This window comes from Motacilla alba, chromosome 3, assembly GCF_015832195.1.
Source record: "Motacilla alba alba isolate MOTALB_02 chromosome 3, Motacilla_alba_V1.0_pri, whole genome shotgun sequence".
NCBI lineage: Eukaryota > Metazoa > Chordata > Aves > Passeriformes > Motacillidae > Motacilla > Motacilla alba.
This window is the reverse complement of record NC_052018.1, coordinates 106,250,219-106,263,098: the sequence shown is the minus strand read 5'-3', so window position 1 is coordinate 106,263,098 and position 12,880 is coordinate 106,250,219. Positions and strand designations below refer to the sequence as shown.

Genomic DNA, 12,880 nt, shown 5'->3' with positions numbered 1-12,880 from the left:
ATTCTATAATAAAAGGGAAGCTGCCTATGTAGGATCTCTTTATTTTTATTTGAGTTGGAGGTTCTATATGCCATTTTGGATAAACTAGGAAACACAGCAATTTATTTAAAATAATAGAGACAAGTTGTCATCTTCAAGTACAGACTTTTGATGCAGCATCATCAAAACACCAATGAGGACAGCATGGGTTAGAAATTTTTAAAACCCAAGCAGATACAATGAAAGAAACAAAATGAACCATATATAATGTATATATGTATATTCTGAATGTATATAATATGTATATATTGAACAATACATATATAATGTATCGATCATCATATATCAGTGTAAGTTTATTTTATGACACAAACCCTCTCAACACCTTTTGAGAAAGAGTAATTTGTTTATAAAAGAGAGGCAGCTGCAATCCATTTCCTAAAACGAAGAGCTAATATTAGAGCCTCAGAGCCAGTGACCTGTCTAAGTAAATATTCATCTATTTCAGAGATGCTGGGAGGAACCTAACACCAAGGATTCATTTCCAGCTGCACTTTTAGGAAATAACACCAACTACAGAGAAACAAAATTCACTGAGCTTTGAGGAAGGAGCACAATTAGTTTGTTTCTAAGCTGCAAGCCACTTAGCCACCTATTTCCATTACTGGAGCAGCATGTTCAGAAAGCTACTTCTTACATTGATACAGGTCAGAAAAATTAAATAATATCTAGATCAGACAGTGACAAACTTCCCAGTTGATAAAACTTGTTGACATTAGTCTAACACAGAAACATTATGAACATCTATCTTTAAACATTGTCTGGAAGGGAGATGAAGCTGAGAGAGCAATTCCATGTGCCTTATTAGGAATTTTTTTAGAAGCAGCAGTGCAAAATTGCTCATCTGCTGAAACAATGCTGATAACGTGAAGGTTTGGTTTTATTTCATCTTGATGGAAGCTAGAGCACCGATCTGTCTGTGGCACAGGTGACAGCTCATCTTAAACCACCACAGCCCTTGGCTGACAAGAGTCAGGGAGAACAATTATCTCCTGTGCTCACCATTAGCTTGTAATGCAGCTAATTAATGCATTTTGACTTGTGCCTGCTGCTGCCACCAAATGAAATTCACAACAAGGAGAAACAAAGTGACAATGTTGTAATTCAGAAAAAAAATTTAAATGTTAACCCAGTCACTTTCAAACATAGTTACAAACCTTAATTTGTGTCCATCTCAGAATTGTTGAAAACTAACCAGAGGACAACAGCACTGTAGACAACAGGCTGTGATAAGTCACAAACAGTTATGAAATTTTACAGTCATAAAGTTTTAGTTTTATCCAAGTCTTTACAAACTGAATTGGCATCTCTGTTTATTAATAAAGTTTCTGCTACTGAACAACAGAACAATGCAGCAGCCCACAAACACCTTGCATGAAGTAGCAAGAGAACAAGACATTAGACAAATTACAAGCCACAAAATTAAAAAAGGACACACTGCTCAAGTAAAAAATGAGCAATGCCATGCCTGCCTATGTCATTTCAGCCTCTCTAGCAGCTCAGGTTCAATGTTCTGAGGAGTTAAACTGAACTACAAAGATAAGTATATGCATATATACACACTGAAACACAAAATTCTTCAAGTACAGGTGATGGGAAAGAACTTGAACCCCTCAAATCTGGGGTAATTACCATCAATCAGGCCTTTTCATCAAAAGAGTAGAAAACCAACACTTCAAATGTTCCCAAATACTGCTTGGGAGACAGGTGATGAACAGTCAGAATGCATGAAGAGTTTACAACTGAGTAACCCTTAGGGAAAGCAGAACTGAGGGATGTAGAAGAGAAAACACCCATCTGAGAGGTAGGAGACTGGGAATCACAACTGGGTTATTTTAGCAGGCAAAAAGAAACCTCCTAACTCGAGCTACCATTTCTATTTTGGCCTCCTATGTTGTGTAACAATGTAAGCACTGCAGAATCTATCATCCACAGCCTAGACAGATTAGCTTTAAAAGGTAAGTCTTGAAAGGACTACCAGAGAAAACACCAACTTGATAAAACCACCTTTTTTGCTGTAATTGAGACAGCTCTGGTATAGCTATCTACAGCTTCTCTTCTATACAAGAGAAAGAAAACTGGCACACAAGTACTATCTCTTGTTACACAGGCAATCTTTAAACTTTAATGAGGACAAAAGAATTCTATTTGGTTACAAGAACACAAAAGACTCTTAGTCTTTTAAAAGAAACTCCCTCTGTGTGTGTCACAGTGTTACACTGATCAATTTGCTGTAGAGCCTACCTAGAATATGTTACAGATATCAGCAGAAGACTGAAAGCCAGGAACTTTTCCACCTCTGTTTTAAAGCCTACGTCACCCTGATCTTCAAACAAATGAAATTATAGATCTGGTGTCTAAATTGTATGTGCTCATCTGAATGTTAACCCTGGATTCAAGGTCTCTGAGCTAGAAGACTCTGCATGGTAAAAACTGCCAGAGAGGATGACCTGAATTCCAAAGTCTGGAGGGAAAAAAAACCTTCACAATTTTATAATAAAATTTATATAATAAACAATTTTATAATATAAAAAAACCTTCACAACTTTATAATAAACCAGTAACCAGTGAGAAGCAAAAATACCAACACACAATAGAAACCTGGATGTCTCTAGAAATTCTGAAAAGTATCCTCCTTACAAGGTACATGCCTCTTGGGCAGGTCTTTTTGTTTTGCTTCCTTAAAAAAAAGACAAAGCCAGCAGTTTCTGTATCTAATATAGAAATATGTAAATTGGTTTACTTGCTAGGAAGTGCAATTACAGAGATGTCAGCTGAGTTGAGAAGCACTGTTAAGAAGCAGTAATTAGTGAGACAAAACATCCAAATAATTGAAACACCTAGAGGCTTATTTATGATTAGAAACAAGACTTACAGACTTTTACACATAAACATTTGAATTTTTCTGTATTTGAACAATATTAGGGGGAAAAAATAAGGGAAGAGACTCTTACCAGCTTCTTGTGAATTTAATACTTCTAAGGCATGCATCATGGCACTTGCAAAGACATTGGCATCTTCTTTGCTGCCAAAATTCAGACCATACACTTGCCTAGCATCACGCCACTGGTGGAAGGTCTGTGTAGCCTGATTGTACTTCAGCCCTTTTGGAATGGCACAATTTATTACCACCTATAATCATTAAAAAAAAAAAAATTACTTATGTTTAAAATTCCTGTTCCATCAGAAGTTTCATCTTTGTGTAGATTTTATTCCTTCACCACACGGGTTAATTCACGAGCCATAATCTGTGAAACACAATGCTGAAAGCACAAAACCATTTCAGTTTTAATTCCAACACTGTGTGTAATCAGTGATGGGAATACACAAGGGGACTAAATGAGATATTTTGTATCAACTTTTGTAGTTGAAGTGTTCTCACTTCAAAAGATGCAGCCATGTTTCCTAACAGCAATGTAGTAACATCCACAGCTCTGACTTCCAGCAGCAGACTACTGAAACAACACATCTGAAATTCTGAAACTCATTTTCCCATGAATTTCACAGGGTATTTGTTGGGTTTCTATTTTAACCAAGTTATCACCTTCTCCCTGTGGCTGCTGCACCCTTTGGCTTGCAGGGCTTTCACAGCAGTTTACTGGATTTGTACCGTGGATCACAGAGTATCATTTTGCAAGGTTGTTGTGGCTCACACAAAAGATGAAAATTCAAGCTATTAGGGGAGCCATTTACTACCAGCCATCCACTAAGAGGATCCCATTGCACTTGGATAACTATATCCCTCTCACCTTTTTCTGCTGAATAATGGGACAAAAACCCCCCAGATTCACTCTCAGATGAATGCACAGAGACCATTTATTATTTGGAGTAAATATTTAGTAACAAATCACACAGGAGATTACCAGTTTAGGCTTCAGGTGTGTAATAAACGACCAAAACCAGACCAAAAGAATTCTATTAAATGCTGGGAGGAAGGGAAACAAATATAAGAAGCTTTCCTCAACCAAAAGATTAGGTTTTAACCCCATCTCAAGTATCACATGGCAGAGCACATTTACAGACAGAGAGCTAATTTGCCATTTAATCATGATCCAGTAACTTCATCAAGGAAATAAAGATGTAATCCCTGTTACTCCCTTCTCACTCTTTTAAAGTGCAGCATTACCAAACATCAGAAGGTTTTTTTCAACAAAATGACCTGGGGAAATGAGACATCACACATCCAAGTTTCCATGAGGTAGGAAGAGCTAAAAGAGCTGCTAGTGTCTACAGAGGCTGCAGCTCATAGTGTAGGGTGGGGGAGAGAAGCTTTCAGGTTGCCACTTTGCCTTAAAAAGAACCAGATGACTTCTGTGTACACCACTAGCCTTTATAAATAGAGATCTGTAGGAAGGAATGGCAAAAGGACTATTGCCTTGGGGGTATGCAAAGTGCTTAGTTCACAGGGAAAAGGCAATAAAAGTTCTGCTACTTCAGTTAAAAAAGACGATTTTTAAAAAATTGGTCCCATAATTCTGCTGAAGACTTAATATTCTAAATTTTCAGAGATTTCCTCACCTGATGATCCTGAATCTTCCTGCCCACTACTCTGAATGTGTTGTTGCCTGTGTGATGATAAATGTGAACTCTGCTGAATCCAGTTGATCCTCCAGCTGGTACCCATTTCTTATTGGCATCATCGTAGACCATTACAGCAGCTCGTGCTTGGCAGATACTCTGTTCACTGTTAATATACAAAGTGGAGGAGAAAATAAAATTACTTGTGGAAAAGCATCATCTTTCTGTTGGTTGTTTTTTTTTTTAATTTAAAATGTTAAAGAATAGTCCTTGCAACTTGCTGAAACTCCAACTTTCTGAACACAAAACCACCAGGACTTTGATATTTTGCTTATATGAGTTCATTCTGAAAAGCTGTGGTCCAGACAGACAGGCCTAACAACTAATAAAAGAGATCAAGAAGGTATTCTCTTATTTTTGCACTTTTTCCCCTTACAGTTTTTTTCTCCCTCCTTTTCCTCACCACCAGCCATGAATTTTCATTAAATGCCATAACCATACACAAAGCTTTCTGCAAAGAGCAAAGAATCTGGAGTTGCACTAGCTTCACACAATCTACACTTCCCAGGGGAAATTACATCTACAGGAGATGAGAATTGGAAGGCCCTTGCGTCTTTTAACATATACAGAAGAAAACAAATACAGAGAATAAAGTCCAGCACAAACATTTCACCAGCTCGTAAATGAAACACATTTTGGTTTTGACACATTTTACAACAGTTGACACCCAGATGTAACATTTTCTCCCTGAGAAAAGGTTCTATTGACCACCAAAAAGTGCAAATTCATCAGGAGACTGCTATTGGTAGCTAATCCTGATCGTGCCAGTCATCTGGAAGGAGCTACAGCCTGAAGTTAAACAGGAGCATATCATGAATGTAATCATATAAGAAACACATGAAATCAGACCATAGCAGAAACAGACTATTTATTAGGAGAGGAAAAGGTGATACCATGCAGGTTGTCTTTGGGGGTTATGTCCAGATGCAGACAGGAAACAAAAATAGAAAGGAATGATTTCTAATCAGTAAGTCAGATTCTGTGAACATACCACTCCAGCACATGCAACATTATAGAAAGCACATGATGCCTGGCTCGCAAGGAATGTGGCCTGCCATTGGGAAAACTGAGAAGGCTGAGGAGACATGCATCCTTCATAGCAAAGTAAAGGAAAGAGGAAAAGGATGCCTCCCCCACCCATCTTGCTTTTTGTGATTTTTTTATTGGTGGTTGGTTTGGGAGGGGGTGTGTGTGTTTGTTGGGGTTTTTTCCCCAAGACCATGCTGAATTTCCCAGTATCTTATCACATCTCCTAATACAAGAAAATTCTGAAGTACATCCAAGCTGTTTTGTTAACTTTGAATGCTGACATTTTTGAGAAAACGGAATCAATTTCTATCACACTTTCCATGGCATTCTAACAATTCTAAAAGTGCTCAATACTGGGATGCTCTTTAGGGCTCATGGAGAAGAGAGAATACCGAGATCATGTCTCTCATGCACATGGGAGATTCATGATCAAATGAGGAAATAGGTTCTTAATTTTAAAAATGCACATGTTCTAACCCCATCACCTATTCAACGACTAGATCAGAATGGGATTACAACCTCTAATTAGACCACCCTTTTTCTAGTTCAATTTAGGGACATTAAAGCAAAAATACACATAATTAAAGTGCTTCTTTTCTAAGCATAGTTTATAGTTTAGACTGGAAGGACCACATCTGAACTAGAAACACTAAATGCAAAGAAAATAAATTTTGCTACAGCTTTTAGGCATTTTGCAGTCCCATTAAATATATACCACAGTGAAATACAGTTCACTCACTTGAGAAGAGGACAGTGCAAGAACCTACTGAATTTCTTTATTTTTAGATATTTTTGGCACACATCTCAACGTTCAAACCTAGAAACATTCTGTACCGTTCACAAAGTACACGACAAACAGTAGTGGTTTTTCTAAAATGCCTGACAGTAAACTTGGAAAACTTCTGAACCCATAATAAATGTTTGCTATATTTCAATTTGGATCAATCACAGGCATGATAAACCATAGGTGACAGGCCTAGATACTGATTTGAAAGCAGAGCCATGTGGTTCACAGAGTTCTTGCCAAAAAGTAACTTCTACTCAGTCATGTGCCAGACAGATTTAAAAAAAAAAAAAAAAGATAGATTCTATTAAAAATTGAGACTATGATTCTAAGCTAATATGTTCCAATTACAACAAAGGTAGAACCAGAGAGTGACTGAGTAATGGTACAGTGAGCAGGAGACTTAACAGGACAGACCATCAAATTTCAGGTGCTCTTACTCAGCCTAAGTTTTTGTAACTTTTTACATTGTTTTATTTAACATACCAAAAAAGAAATAAAGAAGAAAAACCTATTCATTGTAGAACTATTCAGTATTCAAGTGGCACTCTTCACAAGTGCAAATAAGATGACCTTGAACTGAATTTCTAGCTTTTCTTTAACAACTGCTAACTATTTTTAGTTCCACTTCTCAGGCCATGTCTTATAACTGGAAGTATTAACCAAGTCTAGATCTCAACTACTTCATGTTCCATTTGAAACAAAAATTTTCATAACAGGGAATTAGGTTTATTCATATAAAAATATGCGATGATTCACAAACTTTTGAAAATGACAGCTACAAACAATTTCCAGCTGACCTTTTCAATCACTACATAGTAAACCTTCTGCCTTCATTTCGTACAAATCCTGTAACTAAAATTTCATTGTTCCAAGTGTGTAATTTTCATATCCAGGTATCAATTTGAAGGTGACATGCTCCCCCTCCTGCCAACAGTTCCCAGCACAGAGCACTTTGTTTATCAGACTGCAAGAGTAAGATGGAAAAATGAAAGAAAGAAAAGATCCCTATCAGAAAGAAATTAAACCATCACAGGATGCTAGCTTATTTCCAGGGTTCAATAATTACCAGGTCAAAGGGTGATTTATTCAATTACTCTCTCTTAGTAATAAGTTTTCTAAAATGAAAAGAAAAAGAAAGACATGGAGGCATGAGCTTTAGTTCTGCTCTTCAATGGCAACAGGATAGTTTAGCATCTGAATATAGTATATTGTACATTATAATTAGACACCACAAAGTATTTAAAAATAAAAATAAAAAAGCATACTAGAAATCCTTAAACTTCAAAGGGTTTCACCAAATCAAAAATCCACACTGTTAGCTCATGACTATCTTTGACAGGTCTAATGAAAAATACAGTTTAGGGGTTTTTTTTTCTGAAGATTCCCCCTTTTTTTTAGGAAAATTCTGACTTTAGCATACACACTGTTACTAGAACCCGAACCAGTCTCTTGTATTCTACAAATACATATGAACTTCAGTGTAAAAGAACAAGAGCCAAGTGAATAAGAATGGTATCATTTACTGTATTTCTTGTTTTTCACACTTATGACACTTCCCTGCTGTACTTGTATTAGGGAACAGGTATTCACCCATCTCAGTATTTAAACATGAGATCCTCATGGTCCCCAGGGTTTGCTGTGACATGTGTGTCCCCTACATGACCTGTGCTAGCAAGGCTTCCTTCATTCACTGCACCAGAATCACTCTGGTCTGATCACAAGTGCAGATTTTTGACATATTACCTTGCACTGGTGGCAAATAAACAAATTGTCTCCAGCTATGTTGCACAAGAGAAAAGAAAAAGGGTCTTCATCTCTTTGCCATGTCATTAGACCTTCAAAAGCATCCTACTGGGTTTACTTGCCTATCTACAAATTTTCCTCTTCCTGGTGGGGTGTAATGGTTCCAGAAACCATTAGACTTGGATTAGCCTGCACCTTTTCAATATGTGAGCTGATTAGGGGATGTGGGAGATTGAGCATCTCCAGCTTCACATGCTACTGCCAAAATGCACAGCTGCTCCAAGAACTGATTGCTAGATTATTATTAGGGCAGTGGGCTGGGGAACTACAGTGAAATATTAACAAAGAAAAACTGAGAATTCAGTATGTTCCCATGTAAACTTACTAAATTAAGTATATGAAATTATTTGCAGAAAACAAAAAAAATTCATACGAGGGAACATCCATGCAAAAAAGTGCTTACCAAACCTTAGGAGACAAAGTGTACAAAGCTCTCTTCCCAAAATGTAAAGCTTGACAAATAGCTGGATAAATATATGTTAGGAGGAGTTATTCTCCAGACAAAGATGTAAGGCTCTGATTGTTAAAGCCAGCCATTATTCTGGGTAAGTCCACCTACAGCAATACCATATAAAGCCAACGACAGGGTGGCTGGTTTTTATTTGGGGTGGAAGAGTGGGGGGAGGTCTGGCACTCAAAAGGCTCACACAAAAAACCACAGTAGTAATGAATCATCAGTATAAGATTATTCTTATGGGAGAATATACTTTCCTCCTCCAGTGATGAGATCATACAAAAAGCTCAAAAACCATAGCAAACTGAACCCTAGCAGACATCATTCTTTTGCCCAGATGGAATGTGTTCATTCTTTCACATCCCAAGTTCTTAAGCTCAATGCACAGTGACACCAATCCAGTCTGCTGACCTAAGCCTTTTTTTTTTTTTCCTCTCCCTCTCCACATGAAGTGGATGCTTGGTTTTCCTCCCTCAAGAAGTAAAAAGGATAAACATACTTCAAGGATCAAACTCCTATGAAAAACAGCACAATTGCAGCCACAGAAAAGACCATTCCAATATACTAATAAAAGCAAGGAAAAGCTGTGATAGCTGTGATGCTCAACCTTTGGTATTTTTGTCAGTAATGTAACAATGAGGGTTTTGAAAAATTATATCCCATTACCACTGCCTCTGGTGATTCAGGTTGGTTTTCTTTTCCCTGCTATGTTCTCAATTTACAGAGACATAACAACATGTTCTGAAAATGTGCAGTCTTTGCAGGGCAGAAGGAATGGGAAGAGACACTGATTCATCAAACGCCTGTTTAGGATTTTCAAACCATGTGGCACAAAGCTAGAAAGAAACTCTAAACATTTCCAATTCTAACATCTTAAAAATACACATTTTTGAAAAGCAGCTAAATGCTGGTTGGGATATAAAGTGCTATTTCTCAGTGGTGGTGTTTTGCAAGGTAATTTTTCCTGCTTGTTCCTAAACCCCAAGTGGCACATCACAGTGAAAACGTGTGTTCTCTGTTTTGCTATTAAAAAGTTAAAACCCAAAACCAAAACAAAATCCCACATATACTGTACTACTACTTTCTATTAACTAAATCAGACACTGTAGACAAAGTAGCCATGTGTTCTAAGTTGCTCATCTGGCTTAACAGTTAGGCTACTTCTCAGCATCTTGAAGTTAACACAGAAATATTTCCTATGCCCTCAAATATGCTCTAGACTGAACTCAATTACACAGCTTAATATTTATTTTTGGGAGTAGGGAAAAGGGCTTGGCTTTGTTGACGGGGGTGATGTGAATGAGGAGAGGGAAAGAATTGTGGGTTACTTTAGGTTTTAACTCCTAATCAGCTGCTTTAATTTTATTCATTTCTTGAACTTTTAGCACTTCAGCCAGAAGAACATCTCAGACAAGGTTGAGTATAACAATTACCACCTCCTTCTGCCAGCAAGACATCCACACCATCAACAGGACATCATGGAAAAATAGAAACCTTTAGGGCTCTGCAGAGGTGAACACAGCAGTTCAGTAAGTTACATTTCTCTAACTCATCCTCATCTGAAAAGGAAGAATCTCAGCTTTCCCTGCATTTACTAAAAGCCAGTTAAAACGGGGTGCTGGCAAGGGAACATCACATGCTTGGTACAGCAGAAGGAACTAAGCTGTGCTGTGCACTTGTACCCAACTTCAAATGATGCAGCTTGCCCACTCCAACACTTCAGCCAGGACAGAATTTACTTGCTATTTAGGTTTTAAAAGAAGACTCAGTTAGGAGCAGCTGATTCATTCGACCTGTTTCCATGCAGATTCTTCTTCAGACACTACAACCCCCCACAGGACAAGAGTCCTTGTTGATTCCTTCCAGCAGATCCAACTCAAACAAGAGAGCCTGCTGGAACAGGAGGTGAATGCAGAGGGAAAAATCCCAGATTGCTTCACTAGCAGCTCTCCTGTACTTGCCTGTGCCTAGGAAACTTTTGATTGATAACTGAGAGATTCATTCATCTCTCCCACTTTTCCGTCTCTGATAACCGAGAGATTCATTCATCTCTCCCACTTTTTCTTCTCATGAATTACTCAGAATACAGATTAGCTGCAACATCAGAAACCAGCAGAAAATCCTGCATGGAAAGTCCCAACTAGAAATAAAACTAGTACTGCTGAGAAGCAGGGGAAACTGAATCACTGGGATTAACAGCTGGCAAAGGAAAGGTGCTTTGCTTTTGGCACAGGGTTCTGTAGCACTCCAGAGTTTTAGTTGGTACACAGTTTGCTGAGGACAAACTTTCTTTGCTCAATGAGCATCTTCCACTGAAAGAAAATTGCTTTTCATCTTGTGCATAAAAGCATTTAACATTAATTTAGGAGAAGTCTGCACTCGGAGCCAAAAAAGTCTCATAAATTTCTCTTGTTGCTATAAATCTGTTCCTTGATGATTTTGCATTTGTAGCTTGGTCCACAGCAGCAGGTGAATATCAAACAGCTGAACAAAATCATTGCAGGACATTCAGGCAGAAAGAGAAATATTATTTAGAACAGCAGGTTGATGTCAAGTGAAAGCCTACTTTTCACACAGAATTCCCAAATTAAAACCCAAAGAAATTTTCTTTCCCCAAACGTTTCACATATTCATGTACTTCATGTTTTTATGCAATGGACAAAGCAATTTTGTGTTGGCAATTCAATATTGTCTCCAGGTTTGTCATATGCTGGCTCACATAAAAATTCACCTATTCCCTCAAAGGAAATCAGAAATATCTAGGGGAGAACACAACAAATCAAACCAATAAACACTGACTCTACAGAGACAAACCTTAAAAAAACCCAGAAGTATTAAAAGGAATTAAGGACAACAGACTGAAAAACATGGATTTTGAGTAGCATGGAAGTAGTTGTATTAACAATGACTAACTGTATATGCAATAACGTAACACAGTATTAACAAAATATACATATATGATTAATTTAGGTACCCTTAAATTCAAAAATACTCTCTGAAGCCCAACCAAAGATGATACGAACATACTTCAATTCTCAACTCTCAATTTCAATAGACTGTGTAGCTACCCAATACCAGATACCAGTTTTTTAAGAGAAACAGACACTAAAATCCTTTCATACACAAAGGCAAACAATTCCTTCAGCAGACAGAAGGAATAACCACTTGCTGTCTTCTTCCTTTAAAAAGTATAGAATCCTGAACTGTCATCATCCATCATTCCAAGCTTGAGACAGAGAAGAACATGGATATGCTAGAATTTTATACACAGATTTGGTCTTTGTCTTGTATGCAAACTCAGTGGTAATTTCATGGACATACTTTATTAGAAGCCTTCATTATTTTAGCTTGGAGGTAAGATTTTCAATGAAACAACCTGCAAGAGACAAGAGCAACACCTTCCCACTTTCTTCCACTATTTTCTATATCTTTTCATCCCACAGAGAATCATGAAGATTTCTTTTTCCAATTAATACTTCTAACAGATGTTTGAAAAAAAAAAATCAGGACTATACAGAGGCCAAGGATTTCATTATAACACATTTACACTGACAGGGGAAATCTTTCTAGCCATTATTTTTATACTGGTAAAATAAAGTCCTGCATTTAGACTCCACAGAACCATGAAATAAGATAATTCAGTTTATGCTTGCTCCATGCACTCATCCATATCCTTGTTTTCTTTTATCCTCTTACACAGGGGTGTTCCCTTAGACATGGCGTTTTTGGTAATTTATCCCGATTTTTTCCTGAAAATATGACATTGTTATAATCAAATCCATTTTTCCACTGATTTTTCAAACATATTTCTTCAGGGCATTTACCACTTTGCTTACACTAAAAGGCTGTGCAGAATCCATGCAGTAACTGAAGCAGATTCAATACTGTGGCATCACAAGCCAAAGGTTTTGCCACAGTAAAGGCTAATTCTGTCTGGGTAGTGATTTTACTCAACACTACAATGGCAGCAGAAGATTCCTACCATGATCTTTCACCTATCTCAAGACAGATTTTTATCAAAAATCAATTTCTTGGTTTGTCTCTGTTGTCAAAGCTAATGGAAAAAAATCTCTAGAGAAAAATCTGGGAATGAAGTAACCTGCAAGGACCAGGGTACCCTGTAATTGAACAAAGCTATCAACCATAAAATCAGTATCTTTACTGAATAGGAACCATCATGACACATTGGA

At 37.4% G+C, this 12,880-nt stretch overlaps 1 protein-coding gene across 10 annotated transcripts in view; it reads right to left on the bottom strand.

The window, feature by feature from the left end:
* The window catches only part of ENAH (ENAH actin regulator), a 92,458-nt gene that overhangs the window by 42,705 nt on the left and 36,873 nt on the right, over positions 1–12,880 (bottom strand). For all 10 annotated transcript variants that reach the window (XM_038131204.1, XM_038131203.1, XM_038131206.1 and 7 more), the window contains exons 2-3: positions 4,558–4,723; positions 2,994–3,171 (exon numbers count right to left, since the gene is read on the bottom strand). In XM_038131204.1, the coding sequence (XP_037987132.1) occupies positions 2,994–3,171; positions 4,558–4,723 (344 nt within the window). The remainder of the gene's footprint in view (positions 1–2,993; positions 3,172–4,557; positions 4,724–12,880) is intronic.